We start from the raw sequence: 17,998 nt of genomic DNA on the forward strand, positions 1-17,998 counted from the left end.
AGGTCGTGCGGCTGTAAAACAAGCCCAAATGATCACCCCTCCACCGCCGTGCCTGAGGAACTTATGCTGGTTTGTTTTGTTTTAATAGCCAAATATCTCCACTTTGGTTTCTCCTCACAACCCTTCCAAAAACCCTCTTTTAATGATGTATGCTTTGAACAGTCAAGCAAATATACACTAAAACAAATTATCCTAGAGTTGATTTTCAGCTTTTTCCTTACACATAGAGGTTTCTTCAGCTTCTGTGAATCATCTGATGATATGTATTGCGGATAGTGAGATATTCAAAATCATTACAATTTTACATTGACAAACATAATTCTGAAACAGTTTCAGAATTTGAAAAATGTTTTGTATAATGAACATCTGCCCATTTTTACTTGTGAGAAACTGCCTCTCTAAGAAGCTCTTTTTGCACCTCATGCTGCTTCTCTTCAGTACCACTTACAATTCCAGCTTTTTGTTGCCTCATTCCAACTTTTTACAGATGCTGTGCTGCCACCAAATGCAAAATATTTCTCATTTCAAACATTTGATGTTTTCTATGTTCCATTGTGAATAAAATACGGACTCGTGGGGTTTCCAAAAGGTGCATTTTCTTTTTATCCACATTTCACACAGCCTGATAGCTTTTTGGAACTGGGGTTCCAGATTTACTCGAGTACTTTACTAAAGTACTTGCACCTTATTATTTTCTACTTAAAACGCTGCATTTTGCACTTCGCAGAATTTAAAAAAAAAAGTACATGTTATCAAGCAGATTTTAAACGCATATAATGTTTGAAGGGAGGAAAATAGGACTTGCTAATAATACACGTTCACCGCAAGATGGCGCAATAATTTTAGTAAAGCGAGCCTCACTTTTGGTACAGTTTCCTGTTTAGCCTAAAATTATCATGATTATTGTTTTTATTAATTGTATGATTTTATTTTACGTTAAGAGAGGTTAAAATCTTCAAACGCGGCTGGTTTTCAGTTTGAAATGTATGCTATGTTGAGGGTCTTGAGGTAAGTTAGTTGCTAACAAACCGTAGGGTTTGTTGTTATATCTTATACCAGACAAACATAAGACAGAAGAAAAGTACACAAGTGTTGGTATAAGAAATTCTGCTTGTCTTTCTTCCCCTCGAACAGGCGGTTGGTTGGTTTGCTTTTATTTTGAAAGAGCGGCAGAGCGGAAGGCGCGTCGTTGCTCTCTTCAGCCTGACGCAGTTTGGCTGGGTCACGCTGCAGTCCGGCCGGATGTTTTGCGTCGCCAGTATGTGATGAAGATGGGCGCGTTTTAACGCCAAGCTTGTCGTGCGGCTCCAGCGGCGGCTCTGACCAGGTGAGAACCCGCCAACAGCGTCCTCAGGGCGGACTCGTTAGCCGGAGCAGCCGCAGGTTGGTGTGGGTGAGAGCTGCAGGGAGGTCGTGACGGTGTTGGTTTGCGGTGACCGTGCACGCCCCATGCGCGCTCCCAAACATCCATAATATAGTTTGTTGACTGTATCCTCTTCAACAGGCTGACAACGGGATGGGTGCTGCTGTGGGGTTTCGCGCCTTTTAGGCTGAAAATGGAGCCGATGCGTGTTTTTGAAATTAGCATTAAGGCAGTTTTGGGGTGAAGAAGGCCTGAGTGAAGCACAAGTCTGCTCTCTGGGGAATTCAGGAGGGAGAAGAGGCGCTCTTGTCTCTCCCTCCCACCTGTCTCCGCAAACTGACAGCTGTGCTGAACACTGGTTATAGTGGTTCAGCGAAGGGGTCGGACCAGTAGCAGTCCAGGCTTTGAGCCTTTGGATGGGGATGGGGGTGGGGGGCGTGGTGTAGGCACGAGCCCAACAGCTGTCTGTCCACACCCCGTGGGGCTTTTATTTAGTGAGCCCACTTTGCTTTCTTCTCACCATCACCCCTGTTTCCAAACTCAAAGTGTGTCCCTGTCACGTTTAAAGGCTATTCTGTATCAAATAACATCCTCGTGCATGCTGCTACACATGTCACAGTTTAAGAGGAAAGGTAATTAGCTGCTTTTTGGAAAATACTGCAGCTTCAGCAGTGATGTTTGGCCCTCTGACTCCACAAAGACTTCCTCTGTTCACTTTTCTGTGGTATTCATTTGAAACACACACACACACACACACACACACACACACACACAGAGGTGATGACTTTTGCCATGATATCCTGAACTTACTCTGTACTGCTGGTGGTGCTGGCAGTGCTGAGTGGATGTGCAGAGGTCAGAAAGAGGTTACAAGGAGCAAAAGGTCTCCTTCTGTTGCCTGAACCTCGGTTGGATAGGAAAAGTGGACCACAGTGATGCACTGCACCTTCTTTCTCCCCATTTGTCATTTTTCCAAACACAATAGAAGATTAATCGCTTACTTTTTATTGTTTTTAAGTGACAGTGAATTGAACATCGCTGGATTTCTGCTTGTTTTGAGAACTTTGTTTATTGCACCTCAGTCAAATGTGGGATGTGTCTCATGCAAAGCCAGAGGCATTTTACTTTTTCATGACTAAAGTGGTTATTAAAATAGTCCCTGACTCGTCGCCCGATAGTTTGCAAGTCTTATCAATAAGGAAGTAAGACTAGAGCAGGTTGGACCAAACCCGGCAAGAATTAATTTCTGGCACAGGAAGAAGCCTCCTGCTGCAGCTCAGCTCTGTTGTGCTGGGTTCTCAGCGTTCGTCCTGCTGCTGCTGCAGTTGTTGGGAGCAGTGCACACCTGTTTGTAAGGACAGATGGCCCCCACAGAGAGCTCCTCCTGTCTCTGTTAGAGCATTTGGGAGCTGTGCAGTCGGTCAGCTGTTGTATGCATCTCTCCTCAGCACCCTCGTCTGACTCTGAGAGCTGACTAGGAGCATATTCTTATTTAATCAGGCATTTGTTTTCTTGTTGAGCCCACTAAAGCTGGGGGAACACTTATTTTAGTTGGCAAATTGGCTGAGCACACACACCGACACCACACCACTTTCTGTTGCCTGTAAATACATGCTGCTACTTGTTGCTGCCAAGATAAATGCAGCTGGATATTTCAGCCTTATCTCTCTAAATTAATTTTTCCGTTGGCAGATGCGTTGTCCTCTGGATCGTACTCAGTTTCCACGGGTGTGGCTGCTGCAGCTTGGCTGCTCATTAGCCCGAGTGCTGTGTTGGCCCCTACGAAGAATCCAAAGTGAACACTGCAAATAATTCAATTAAACCTGCAATGATTACGTATTAATTTTATACCAGCGTACCAATTATAGCCAATTATACAACTACTTTGATTGTAAAGTGCAGTTGATTTTGTTATTTTTGATGCAAAAGTGTGAAATATTTGCTGTTTTGGAGCACAGATCTTGAATAAAACCAGGCAGGCTTTATGTAAGTTCCCATTAAGCTAGCAAAACAATTCTTAACCACTAAGACCTATAAAGGTGTCCTGTCAGGAGGCAACATGTGAGTAGCACATCCTTTAAGTCCTGGAAGTTGTTTTTGCAGCTCACCCAAGCGACGGCCTTCTCATGAATGCTAGAATTCCTGTTTTCCCATAAACGATCCAGGTGCACTGTTCTGACTCTTCCTATCTTATTCAAAAACTAGTGCTGCAGTAGCTTTTCAGATGGCAGGGATCACCCACGTCCCTCAGGTTTCCTGGGTCAGTCTTTCCTTGCATGTTGGGAACACCCCACTACACCTGCTGCTAAACTGAATTTGGATAATGAATGTTCACCTGCTCCCTAATCTATCCCCCCAAGTGCTGTTTTAACAACTTTTTTTTTTTTTTTTAAACATTGGCCCTCTTCTTAATCACTAATATGAGTCATTAGTGTCACATAAATTTTGTGCTGCAGAATATCAGTATTTTTTTTTTTCAGTCACATAAATCACAACCGTATTTTCATTTCATATTTAACATTTGTCTCGTGCAGTAATTTATTTAATCATTTATGCTTGGTCTTGGCCGTTGTAAGTCGTTTTAAGAAAAATACTTAAAAGTTTCTGTGAAACCCAAACCACTGGCTGTCTCTATTAGGTTGACATGACTAGTGGACATGCCTTGTCACCTCCCACGGTATTACATATCGACAGTGTTATTTATTTATTTATTTTGCTGTCAGTACTCTGTGTTGGTGACCAGAGGGGACAAAAAAAAAAAAAAGATCAATAGTGACACTGAGACGTTTGATTTTTTTATTTTTTTTCCCCTGGCTTGCTTTGGTGCCATGCAGCACTCATGTTACAGCAGTACCTGATTATGTGCAGTTAGACAATGTCAGAGTCCCTGAGGAGCAACAAAAACATGCAGTTGCTATAGAGTCTGCAGAAAATGGAGACAAAAGCTTCGGATTTGGAGGTGAAGGAGCAACTGTGTGTGTCCACCTTACTTTTATTTCATCATTTTAATACACAGGGATCAGCTGTGGGATTTGAGTTGCGCTACTTGGCTCGGATGAAGAGTCATTTGATTCAATTTTTTAAAAAAAAGTGTCCTAGATAAACAGCTCACATATTAAGCTGCACCATGTTCATCTTTGGCATATTTGGCATATTAATTTACACTGTTGTTATAAGCATCTGCCACTTTCACCTCTGTCCAGTCTGTGTGTCACTTTGGTCAGCTGGGTATCCATATTCAAGTGCATGGTACTAGACTACAGTGTATTGTTCTCTGCTCTTCATTCTGCCTGTTTGATAGAGGTGGGACTCATCAGACACTGATACAATATTATTGGGATTTTTTGCGATATTGATAAACTTTATTGCGATTTATCACTTTTTCTCACAAAGTTAAACTTTGTCAATATTTCCTTTTTTAAAAATTTAAAACAACTAAAGGTAGCCATTGATTTGGTTTAAAAAAAATAATAATTTAATTCGTTAATTTAAGATTTGTAGATACATGGAGGTTTCTGTCTTATTTACTACTATTAGTGTGTATTAAGTAGCAGCTTTTTCAAGTTAAGTGTATCCAGCGTTGGATGGTTTTTCGGTTGAGATGAGTTTGTTTGGCTAACGTTATTTCGGGATGGGCGTGTATGAGATAAGCTTTTTTTGTTGTTCAGTATTTAAATGTAGGGTCTTTACCTTACAATATAAAGTGGCTTGAAGCAACTTGATTGAATTGTTGAATTTGATGCTATATAACTGAAATTGAAATACATTTATACCAGTGTACAAGAAAACGTAGGCAAGTTCTTGTGTCATTTTGGGTGTTGAAGTATGTTGCTTTTCTTTAACAAATGGGATCCTCTACACGTGCTACATAATCATATAAAAGACAAAAAGGCAAAGATTTGTGCTCCTGAGTCATCGGCCTTAAGTGTGCCACAACAATGCTGAGCAGGTCCCCTCCTCATACTCACTGGGACATAAAACTTTTTGATGTCTCTCGCCCCCCACACACTTGTCTTTTTTTCTCTTTCAGCGCAGCCACACTCTTCTCTTTCCTCTTGCACTCTCTTAAAGGCCACAGCAGTCTTTCAGCCAGCCTTCAGCTTTTCTTTCAGTTGAAACCCCTCCTGTCACCACCACCGCCACCCTCCCCACAGCTCGAGACAAAGAGAGGAGAGTGACTGTGGCGCTCTGTAGCCAGGTGTTCTCCATTGCTGCCCGGGGCCGTAATAGCACCAGGCCTCACACTGCAGCTGCCCTCCCCAGCCTCCCATTGTGTAGCTCCATTGTTCAGCCTCCCACCCCTCGTTGATTCATCGGCCACACAGGGGAAGCCCTTTCAGGCCGTGGAGTGTGTGAGTTAGCGTGCGTGTGTGTGTGCCGGTGCACGTCGAGTACGCGTGCCTTGGGGAAACTGGGTGTTGCAGACATCTGCCCACAGCCACTCCCCTCCTCCCCCGCCTCTTGCCTCTGCACCTCATTGTAGGGCTGCTGCTTCTCCGATTGGTTAGAAGCAGCCACTCTAAACGAGGGAATGGCTGACATTGTTGGGTCCATCTGTTCTGCCACTCATTGTCCAACTTGCCTGCTTCTTCAGAGGGGGGAAAAAGACACACACACAGCTCTGGAAGACAGAGGCGTGAGGCTGGAGCTGGATGCTCTAGAAGAAAGAAGAAATCGATCTTGGATGTTGTTGCTGTTCGAACTTTGGGATTGGTTCTTTCTCAGTTTCACCTGCAGCGTTTTTTAATCGGCTTTTCAAGGATTTAAAGATGTTGAAATGAGCTAATCACATTTCCTCTCTTCATTGTTTGTTGCACTTTATTGGTCTGGTGAGTGTGATGGAGTTCCCTCCTCTCTATTATAACCTGACTTTTATACTGAAATTTATCTTCTGCTTGCTATAAAATAGAAATATTGGCTTTTGTATGACAGGTTGCTCCTCTCGAGCCTCACTAGGCTTCCGCTGCACTGCAGGATCATCAAAAAAACTGATGCTGGCATACAGGGAGTAACCTAGACTCCTTTAAGTTTTCAGAAAGGTTCGAGTCATTTATAATTCACAAGGGCAAATTCAGATTAAAGAGGAAAAGATGGAGCCTACTTTCTTTGTTGCTTGTGAAATATTGCTGAAAATGGATGCAACTTGCAGAACCCATTAGTGACTTTTTACCACAAGAGTATTTTTAAAAAGATTCTTGGTGTGCAGGATAAGAATTTTTAGTGCTGTAGCACCTGCCTAAACTTTGCTCACTTCTGCCGTCACTGCAGTTGTTCAGATTTGTGTGATATGTGTTGATATGAAACTTGATGCAGGAGGGATGGGCTTCCTGTGATGCTGGTTAAAAATATATATTAGTGTCACATTAGTGGATAAAACAAAAAAGTTTTCAGAAAGTTTTCTATAAGGTGCTGCCCTTAGAGAGAGAAAGTGTGTGTGTGTGTCTGTTTTGTGCAATGGGTGGGGGATACCCATTGCAGATACCGCGCTCAGCAGACATCTGTTGCCTTGTTGCTGGTGGGTAAAGTCTAGTGCGCCACCTAGATGCACTAATGCATGCACACTTTTTACAGTAACTTTTGCACTGTGCTGCAGACACAGGGGTCTACCCCCCACCCCCCGTAGTCCTGTGCCCCCTCTCAGACCGCCTTTCAAAATGGAACCCCCCCAATCCGCTGCACGCACTTGCACAAAGCGCTGCAAGGACTGTGTTACATATTCATTACTGGTTCTATCAAAGCCAGCAGTGGTGTGTGTGTGTGTGTGTGTGTGTGTGTGTGTGTGTAAGCTGATGTTTGAAAGATGCACTCGCTCACCCTGGAGGTTTGGAGATGCCACGATGTCTTTGGGCCGTTAAAGCTGGACCCGATTTCACATGCATTCGTCTGCAGAGCTCTGCCACACAAGAAGACTTTTAAAACCCTAGCTATGAAAAGACTTACAGGCTTTCATCATGACTGTTCAGGTTTTTGATGTTAAGCAGCTCAAACTACGGGATTATGATTAGATTTATCCAGATTGTGAAAAAGATCAAATGAGGGTAAAGAGGTTGTGAAAGCAAAGAAACTTAACAGAACTAAAAGATCCAGAGTTATCTCAGCAGTTAATATCTTTGGGCCTTGGACTGATTTTTCATACAAAATGTTTTAAATATGTAATCTTGGACTGTGACAAAGCAGTTTTTTTTCAGACCTTATTCGCCATGGTTTTCTTTCAACCTGTAGGCAAATTGCTCAATTGATTAATCATAGATATAATCACAGTAACTACTAATGAAGATTATTAGCAGATCCAAACCAACATGTCAGTCAATTGATATTAACAGGCAGTTTTGACTGGCCTCAGATGTATCAGCATTCAATTACAAGTTCTACTTAATTTTATTTATATGGTGTCAAACCTCAACAACAGTTGCCTTAAGGCGCTACAGTTATAAAGAGAAAAAAGTCAAATGACTGCCTATGAGCAAGCACTCGGCGACAGTGGGAAGGAAGAACTCCCTTTTAACAGGAAGAAACCTCCATCAAAACCAGGCTCAAGTAGGAAGACAAGAAAGTGTTATCCAATATGCACTGATATAGTTGTTTTTTGTTTTTTTTTCCTGAAATATAATTTTGAAATAGTTCAGAAATTCTGTCATCACATAGTTTGCCCAACAGAGCGGCGCTGTCTCTACCTCAGATCTGTCTGCAGCGCATGTAGCAGAATATCATGACCACTGAGTAAATCTTGTGAGTTACTGGCTTTTCTGCAAAATTAATATCCAATAATGCCATAATTTTTCCTTTTTACGTGTAATTACTGCATCTATGTATATTAAAAAATATCAGCAGATCTGTATTGACCTGATATCGATCAGCAAACCCATCACAAGCTAGTGTACTGGTAGTGTGCCGGTCCCAAGCCCGGATAGGTGCAAGGGCATCCGCTGTAAAATCAAACACGTGGATCCACCCATTTGGTGTGATGACAGCTTGGTAAATAAGGGAGCAGCTGAAACTACCGGGTGGAGCTTTATTTATCAGCTGTCGCACTATATGCAGTGTGGGAGCCCATCAGCTGGCCTGCTGGCTTATCCTCTGGGGAGCCAGTGATTCAGGGCTACTGGTGTAGGTGGTGGATATCTGTGTTCTGATCACTGGTCATTGTTTCCAAATGGCCACAAGAACTACCAGATGTGATTGTTTAGTAGAACTTGGATTACAGTCGAGCAGTAACCAGAAAGCTTTCAGTACGGAGAACATTGTCTGATACCTGAAAACTGTATAAAATAGGATGGTATTTATCTGTGTCATATCAATTTTACACTGAGGCAAACACTACTTTGCACAATAATATGACGAAGACCAGGAGACCTTTTATAGCTGTTCAGTTGTTTATTAGAACCAAGAATTATTTGTTTCTCTGATCCAGAAGGGTGAAAGAAATTAAACTGCAACAACAAAATGAACAAATGTAAAATATCAGCTATCCACTAAACTGTTATTATCTGTATGGGCTGAGGATTTCCTAACCTCTACAGATATCTGTAGATAGACTATTAAATATAAGATAAGATAAGATAACTCTTTATTGTCATTGCACAGTCATACATAGTACAGTAGTACAATGAAATTGGAAAAACTGTCCTACGTCGGCACTACATATAACACAACACGACACGATATGACACATCACAACGTAACAAACAACACAACACAGTATATTAACTTAGTATAAAAAAGAAGAATAAGTGTATGTGTATTGCACACTGTTATTATTGCACATTAATTATTATTGCACCTTGTTATAAATATAAATATTATTGTTATCGTTTTAAACATTGTTACCTCCCCCTAAAAAGTCCAGGGAGGTATCCAGTCAGGTCAGCTATTTACATTGATCAGGGCTATTGCCCTGTTGTAAAAGCTGTCCTTGAGTCTATTTGTTCGGGACCTCAGCAGCCTGAACCTCCTGCCAGACGGCAGCAGCTTAAACACCCGGTGTCCTGGGTGTGTGCAGTCCCGTAGGATGCTGCGTGCCCTCTTGAGACAGCGAGTGCTGTACAGGTCCTTCAGGGAGGGAAGAGGATGTCCAATGATTTTTTGGGCCATGTTGATGACCCTCTGGAGTGCCTTTCTGTGTGCTGTGGTGCAGCTGGAGAACCACACACCGATGCAATATGTCAGCACACTTTCAATGGAGCAGCGGTAGAAGACGGTCAGCAGCTCCTTCTTCAGGTCCATTTTTCTGAGGATTCTCAGAAAGTGGAGACGCTGTTGGGCCTTCTTTAAGACCGCAGAGGTGTTAGAGCTCCATTGGAGGTCTGTGTCTATGTGCACACCCAGAAACTTGAAACTGGAGACCCTTTCCACGCACTCCCCGTTGATGCTGACAGGCTGCAGCTCGGACTTCCTCCTTCTGAAGTCAACTACCTCCTACCTCTATTGATTGCTCTTGATTACCCTCTTTAAGGCTATGAATTATTTGTCAGCTTTTGATTCATATGGAGATATAATAGTGGTAAATAATGAAAAAAAGAGACTTCAACAGTAAAAACTTAGGTGGACTGCTAGAGCCCAAGCCCGATAAATCTATTCCAAATGCCTTTATCGACTCCAAACTGTCCGCTGTGAGATCTTTTTAGAGTACTCATATTTTTCTTGTAGCGACACAGTCAACTGTTGAATATTTTCTAATATTGTTGTTATTCTGCTGCTGTCATTCACAGTTTCGCTTTAGCTGGATCTGTTAGTGTTGGCGTGGCTGACCAGACTGTCTGAAGTTATGCAGTGCTGATGTGATGCTCGCGCTTTAGATTAGCTGATTGTTAAGCCTGAGAGAAGATCATCAGTGTAGCTGATGAGCTGCAAACTCAGTCCCACTCTCTCCACGGCATTATGAGTCACCTTGGGTCGTTAGTGTGTTTGTGTGTGCATCACAGGGCACCATCAACACCCACAGCAGCTAATGCCAAGGTCCCAGTCCTAATCAGTGCTGCGGGTCTATTGTTGTCTTGGTGGGTTACCAGTGAGGCACACGTAAACCCCTCTGCCCCCTCCTGCAGCAGACCTTTTTGTAACATGTGTGAGTTAAGGCGGGTCGCCGGCTGAACGCTGCAGCCTCTGTCTTGGCATTTGGATGGGAGAATGCTTTCAACAGCTGTAGCTTAGCAACAGTAGCTCAGCCACGTTGCTAGGCAGCCCTTTTTCATAAAATGCACACTCACTCCACCCCTTGTCTAACCGATCCTCCCCGTTCTACCAACAGCTTTAAGTCACTTCCCCATTTTCATCATTTGCTCTGCCCTGCTTGTCGTCAGGATTGTGTTCTGGCTTGGAAAAATTTTCAATTTTGTAGGTGCGAAGATTTTAAACTTCAAAGTAGAGTCCAGTCAGAATACATCAAGCTGCATATTTAGGGTCAAATCTATTAAAATAAACAAATAAAAAGCCAACTTTGTCCCAAATAAGACTTCAAGACTTCAAAAAGTTCATTTTTCACTTCTAAAAGCATTTTTGCCCTTGTGGAATTTCCCCACAGATTTCACCTCAGGATTAGTCGAAACTTTTCCTTTATTACAAACCTCTAAACCTTTATTAAACCTTTATTACAGATCAGACTAGTCTAACCTCAGACCTGATGCTCGAATACAACGCCCCGATTGACTTCATAGCCTTCAGTGTTTTAACGAGTGACCCCAGTGGGAAGAAGCATATGGGCCTTAATTACCAGGTAGAATGAGGAGGGAGAATAGTCCAACCGCCCTAGTTCACCCTCTGCCCCCCCAATAGATTAATGTGCTGTGGCGTGGTGCTATTAAAAAACACACACACACTGGGCCAGACATGAAAAAACGCAGGAGTCCATTAATTAGGGATAGAGGCCCCATCAGCTCTTTGTGTCTGCCAGCCTGTGCCTGACCGCGCAGCCAGTCAGATTGTTTTTTTTCTTTTTTTGTTTTTGGGCAGAACAGATGGATCCAACACTGTTAGCCGCAAATTCTAGGTGTAAAATCAGATTTCCATAAAGTATTAGTATTTAGTATTTATTTATTTATTGTCATTGTCAAGAACAATGAAATTACGTTTGGGGCTTCCATACAACCCAAAAAAAAAAGAAGAAAATAATAAATACCCCTTAAAACCCAAGTGTACATATTTAACCCAGTGTGACTCCAATGCAATAAGACAATCCTTAGCAATAATGTTCGTAGAAATTCAGACAAAGACCTGAGAAACATGACAAAATACAACAATGCAACCCATTCAATATTATTGTACTGTAATGACAGTCAGTGTGGACTTTAGATTATCATTATCACACAGCCTGGATGCAAATTCTCTTTTTTGCAAATGATTTCTCCCTGGAATTTCAGAGGAACTGCTGTGGTAGCAAATGCTACACTTTTCAGCCAGGGTTTTCATCCACGTATACGTTTAAGTAGGGATTTACCCAATTTCCCTGTTGGCCTTTGTGCCATCGCGTCGAGTTATTAGACGTTAGTATTATTATTATTATTTTATTTACTTTGTCTTCATTTTTTTAATTCCCTTAGTTTCAGTCAGCTTCCAAAGTGGGTTTGCTTATGTTAGTTTATCTTAGCTGCATGGAGTTGTCTGACAATCATGCAGACTATAAAATTAAAAATATGAACCAACGCCAGTCAAATGTAGTCAAATCCAGGAGCCGGGATTTGACTACATTGGGCACGGTTTGACAGCTAAATCCATCTTTTATCTACAGTTTACTCACTCGCTCCACCTTTCTTCCTTTAGGCACCAATGAGTCAAGTTTTGTGAGTGGGCAGCAGTCAGCCCAGTGTGCTGGATGTCTGTGACAGACCCATGGGTCAGAAGGACCATGTGGAGGCAGGTTCAGGCCATATCCTCGACCTGGGGCTGGATTTGGAGTATCTACACGTAGCGGGGGGTGACCGGCAGGCTGGCGGCGCTGACGGGCCCCCTGCTATGGAGGAGCAGGGGGAGAGCACCGCTGGCTCCCCTCCACTGACCGTCCTAGAGGAAAACAGTGGGTTCGACGCAGAGGGCGAGTCAGCGTTGACCTCCAGCTCCACCCTCGCTCCGGGTACCGACTCGGACGGAGGAGACGGAGGGTCGACTCACAGTAAGAACACCCACCAGCCCCTCTGCCGGACCCAGTGTGTGGACTTAGGCACCGAAGGCCCTCCCGAGCCCCCATCTGAACTTCTAGCAGAGCTTGAATGTGACGCCCATGCCCAGTCCACACTCGGCTCCCCATCCGAGCACCTGCCTGAACCTCCACCCAGTCTGTCTGCTTCAGAGCCTGGCTATGAGGCTGGTGGGAAAGAGTACCAGGCTAAGCTCGAGTTTGCCCTCAAACTCGGCTACTCCGAGGAGACGGTGCGACTGGTGCTGTCTAAGCTCGGCCCTGACACCCTAATCAATGACATACTGGGAGAGCTGGTCAAGCTGGGCACCAAGTCAGACAGTGAGCAGCCGGCTGGATTATTAGCCTCTACCTCATCCTCTTCATCTTCCTCATCCTCCTGTGGATGTTCTGATTTGCTGGAAGGCCAGAGGCCAGACTCACCCTGTCATTCAGACTCTTTGTGTGACCAGGACAACCTGCGGCCAGTCGTGATAGATGGCAGCAATGTAGCCATGAGGTGAGCTCTATTATTATATATGTGTATATGTTTGTCAGTGGAAACTGCTGTAAAGAAACACATTAAAATCATAAATGTTTATTTACGCTGTCTTTTACCTTTTCACCGTTTTCACAGCCATGGCAACAAGGAAGTGTTTTCCTGTCAGGGCATCCAGCTGGCTGTAGATTGGTTCCTCGAGCGCGGCCATCAAGACATCACAGTTTTTGTGCCTGCGTGGCGGAAAGAGCAGTCCCGACCCGATGCCCCTATAACAGGTCAGTAGAAGACGCGGTTTAACTAACATCCATTTTCTTAACTGCTTATCCACCTTAAGGTCGTGGGGTGATAGGCCCCGAACACATCAGCAGGAACTCACAGGGCTAAAGATCCAAAATAGGTAATAATGGTTTTCTAGCACTGCATTTCCCCCCAGCCTTACTATAATCCTTTCCTTCACAGATCAGGACATCTTACGTCGCCTAGAGAAGGAAAAAATCCTGGTGTTCACGCCTTCACGGCGTGTCCAAGGTCGACGCGTGGTCTGCTATGACGACCGCTTCATTGTCAAGCTGGCCTATGAGTCAGACGGCATTATCGTCTCCAACGACAACTACAGAGACCTGGCTAACGAGAAGCCCGAGTGGAAGAAGTTCATAGATGAGAGGCTTCTCATGTATTCCTTTGTCAATGATAAGTGAGTAGGGGAGGATGTTATGAGGACATTCATAACTCTTATCTTTGAATCAGAGTGATGTTTAAATAAATAAAGTTTATTTGCAAATAAAATCTCACACTCTGCTGTAAAGAAGGCATTTTTCACTTTGCTATACGTGGGGAATCAATTATATTCTGTGTGCCTCCTTTAAAGCTTCCACACTTGAAGCTGGTGAAGCAGTTTTAAAGAATGTGGATGGACACCATCGTATTTCCTCTAATAGCGAATTAATGCTCTCATCCTTTCTAATCTCGCAGATTCATGCCGCCAGATGACCCTCTTGGTCGTCACGGCCCGAGCTTAGACAACTTCCTGAGAAAAAGGCCCGTCATGCCTGAGCAGAAGAAGCAGCCTTGTCCATACGGTGAGAAGAAAGTCACGAAATACACGTCGAAATAACGCACATGAAACATTTTGTGCTTTTTAAGAACCACGTAATAATTTATATTGGATTAGAATCTCTCTCACATGTGTGGTGACATTGGACCTCATTTGCAAATGCGTTAGTGGAGACTTTCTTATCCTGCAGAAAGTTATCGTCAGATTTATGACGTGTGCGCCAGCCCATTTGTTTCTCACCTCTGTGCGTATGCTGCTAAATCAGACTCATTCTAAATCAGTTGGCATACTGCCACACCCCCATTTCTCTATATTTCTCTGGATCTGTATATTTACCAGTAGGTCAAGTGGACAGAGCGGTGATGATGTCGTGCAGTTAGTTAGTAAATGAGCTCCCCTTTCTCTGCCCACTCTGTGTGTTTACTTGTTTACTGAAGTGCACGTTGTGTCTCTTTGCTTCAGGAAAGAAGTGTACTTACGGTCACAAATGTAAGTACTACCACCCGGAGCGAGGCGCCCAACCACAGCGTGCCGTGGCTGATGAGCTGCGTGCCAGCGCCAAGACTTGCGTCGTCTCAAAGAACCAGGGCGACGCCGGGCTGGTGAAGAGCCACAGCGTGCCAGCTGGCAGCATCGACGCCAAGAAAGGCGCCCCGAAAAGGCAGTCGGACCCCAGCATCCGAGCTCTGTCATACAGCGACGCCGAAGAGAAGCTGCTGGCCAAAGGGAGGCTGGAGGTGCAGAAGAATACTGTGTGTGGCAGCAGCAGTAGCAGCTCCACTAGCGGTAGCTGCGGTGGGAGTGTAAGCATGTCCCCGGCCCCAGGAGGCCCACCATCCACTCTTGGCCTCCCACAAGAGCAGCAAGCGAGACCAGTGATGCCTCATGGTCACTTACCAGCCCCCAGCCATGACCTTTACCCTCACTGTGAGTCTCCAGACTTAAGCTACTATTCAGTAACACGTGCTTACACTGGCCTGAGTCTCTCCTCCAGACGGAGCCCAGACTGTCGCTTCCCCAATGACACAGACCTGCGGCTGGGCTCAGCTGGCTCCGAGTGCAGCAGCGAAAGCAGCGTCAGTTGCGGCAGCAGCTGCGACTTGTACAGCGAGAGGCAGTGTCCCGGATGCCCCCCGGACCCCTTACTGGAAGACGCTGTCCATTTTCCTAATCCCCACAGCCGACTGTACTCCCATCATGCCACATCTAGCCATGAACTTTGTGGCCTGCATCCTGCCGAATACACAAACATTCAGCACAGCCACACGCCGAGCACAGGACTACACCCTTACCACCTGAGCGCCGCACGCGGGCAGAGCTGCGCTCATGATCCGCCTCCACTAGAGGCTCCCCCAAAGCGGCCCCTCTACCCCCTGCCCCCTCATCTCCAGCACCAACCGCTGACCGCACGGTCCAGCTGCCCAGGCGACTACCACTCTCTGCCGCAGTCCAACCCCGCACCCCCTGGCTCACCCCTTGGCCGCTGCCTGGCCCCAACGCGAGCAGAAAGTGTGTCCGACTCACACCTGTACGAACACCTCTCCACATCACACCATCGCCACCGACCAAAAGCCCTGCCCAGCTGGGACAAGTACTACAGGCAGCCACCGCTGCCGCCGTCCAGATACGAGCCGCCTACCTACCAAAGCCTGCCAGACACACGCCAGTCGTCCTGGCACACTCCTCCATGGACACAAGACGGCTACGGCCAGCATCACTCCTCTCACCCAGCTCTCCACCCATCCCCAACTCATTACCTCAGCCACCCACCGCCCCCAGCCCACTCTCCTTGCCCGCCTCATCCATCCAGCACCCCTCTCCCGCCGTACCCACCTCACAGCTCTCACCTTACCGTGCCGTCTCATGCCCCTCCCTCCTACATGTCACAGCACCCAGAATCCCCTTCGCACAGTCGCTATGGCAATGCGAGGGAGAAAGTGTACATAAACCTGTGCAACATCTTCCCCTCAGAGCTGGTAAGCCGGGTTATGGCCAGAAGCCCCCACATCACAGACCCCCAGCAGCTGGCAGCTGCCATCCTTGCAGAAAAAGCCCAAACAGGCTACTGAGGAGGGAAGGTAAAGACGAGCTAAGTAACTGCTTCGCATAGCAACACTGGTAAATGGACTGGTACTTGCAGTGCGCCTTTCTACTCAGTTTAAGCACTCAAAGTGCTTTCTCACTCCCTCAGACTTCTGATTGGTAGACGACCTGCTCTACCACCTGAAACACAGCTGTCCTCACACTGCCGGGATTACGCTTTCAGATTGTCTGTGAGGAGAGCCGTTTTCATTTCTTATATTAATAATCGAACAATGCAAAAGTCTCCAGGACATAAAAAGCTGAAGATAATCCAAATCCAGGTCTGGTCACTGTGCAGCAACAACTTTTACCAGGTGTGGAAAGAGAGCGAGACACTGGACGAAGTCTGTGATTTTGACTTAACCTGCAACAAATGGAGATTTGTTCTAGACCCCGCCCCCCAGCTGTTGTTTTTATTTGTACTGTAGCTTTGCATACAGGACGTTTATACAAGGGCACCTTTGGTTTTACACCCAAACCATAATCTGGTGAGTTGGTTTCACAAAAATACATCGAAAATGTGATTGAATTTAAGAGTTATTTATACATAAACACACATTATGTGTATTGTACACTGAGTCAAACGGAGCCACCACACGGACCAGGTCTTGTCCTGTGTCAACGGTCATCGGGTACTCAGTTATCACTCAGTGGTTTCAAACTTCTGTTTGTCCAAGGTCTGTTCCATAAGAGTGTGTGTGTGTGTGTGTGTGTGTGTGTGTGTGTGTGTGTGTGTGTGTGGATTTTTTTCCCATGTTGGTAAACACGGGAAGATGGTCATCTTATTTGAGATGACGTCAGTTTTTTGGTCAGAGTTGTAGCTGCAGAGATGGGTGACCCTGTCGTGTGTACCTTAGTTTTAGTAAGGGACATCTCTCTCGCTCTTTCTCTCTGGCCCTTTCTTTTGGGTCAACTCTGGTATCTGCTACAGACAGAACATCCGGCCACCGGTAAATAAACCATGTACATATTGTGAATATATTTATCAGATCCCTCTGCTGTGCTTTTGGCTAACAGCGTGTACTGTCGTCTGTAGCAGATCCCAGCTGAATCCATGCTTGACAGAGAAAACCTTGTTTGATACAAATTGTATCATTAACTAAGTCGCTGATGTTATATACAGTACATGGACTCGATGATCCGTATCTATCAAACACTCTTGATGTATTGCTGTATGATGAAAGTGCAGTGACAAAACTTTTGTTCCAATCAAAATGTTCCAACTTTTAATCTTGTGGAAATAGCTTTGAGACAATTATTTCAAATATATTTTAATCAAAAGGAGTTGGGTGCCTACTATGTTTAGGCGTCGCAGTTTCGTTACCTTTTGGGTTTAAAGCTGGCTTATTGTTTTGTTTTGTTTTTTTATAAAGGAGCTCTGGGTACTGCTGGGTACTCCTCGGAAAATAAGAAAAGGTTTAGGTTTCAGCGTGAGGTTTGGGCCAGTTCATGTTAGGATTTTTTAGCCTCTTCTTTAAGTCAGGATATAATGTTAAATTATGCTTTAAATAACATAAAATTGGGGCAAGGACAATTTATTGTCTCTATTAAAAGGGACCTTTTATGCGAATTTCCAGTAATGTATTTTTATTCTGAGAGTCTACTAGAGTAGCTTTGCATGATTTGTAGTTCTTAAAAAACAACAACAATAAAATAAAAAACTATCCATACAGTTCATTCTGGATCTTAGACATTTTTGCTCCCAGCTCTTTGAGGCTCCTCCTCCCTAAAAGGCTACTTTGTTCTGATTGGCTAGCTCTCATCAGACTTTGGGAAACAGAACCCAGTGCTTGACCATATTAGGACATCTTCCAGAGTTGATGTCAGCTCAGCAGAAAAGTAAAAAAATTTATTTATTTTTTTTTAAAAATCAATCATCGGGAGCAGCCT

General features: G+C 44.6%; 1 protein-coding gene across 3 annotated transcripts; it reads left to right on the forward strand.

Annotated features, from left to right (window-relative positions):
* The first annotated feature begins 1,178 nt into the window (after positions 1 to 1,178).
* LOC146642585 (putative ribonuclease ZC3H12C) lies at positions 1,179 to 16,378 on the forward strand. 3 transcript variants are annotated; one of them, XM_085398941.1, is made up of 6 exons: positions 1,179 to 1,327; positions 12,119 to 12,990; positions 13,108 to 13,247; positions 13,432 to 13,666; positions 13,945 to 14,051; positions 14,489 to 16,378. In XM_085398941.1, the coding sequence occupies exons 2-6, from the start codon at positions 12,188 to 12,190 to the stop codon at positions 16,093 to 16,095; spliced, it is 2,892 nt and encodes a 963-aa protein (XP_085255067.1). In that variant the 5' UTR covers positions 1,179 to 1,327; positions 12,119 to 12,187; the 3' UTR covers positions 16,096 to 16,378. The 3 variants fall into 3 exon arrangements, with proteins under 3 accessions (XP_085255067.1, XP_085255068.1, XP_085255066.1); XM_085398942.1 differs by having other exon boundaries at positions 1,243 to 1,383; XM_085398940.1 differs by lacking the exon at positions 1,179 to 1,327 and adding an exon at positions 5,875 to 6,192.
* Positions 16,379 to 17,998: the final 1,620 nt, after the last annotated feature.

Source organism: Rhamphochromis longiceps, linkage group LG23 (genome assembly GCF_057381845.1).
Source record: "Rhamphochromis longiceps isolate RC_006_pf linkage group LG23, R_longiceps_female_GT1.1, whole genome shotgun sequence".
In the NCBI taxonomy this organism is placed as follows: Eukaryota; Metazoa; Chordata; class Actinopteri; order Cichliformes; family Cichlidae; genus Rhamphochromis; species Rhamphochromis longiceps.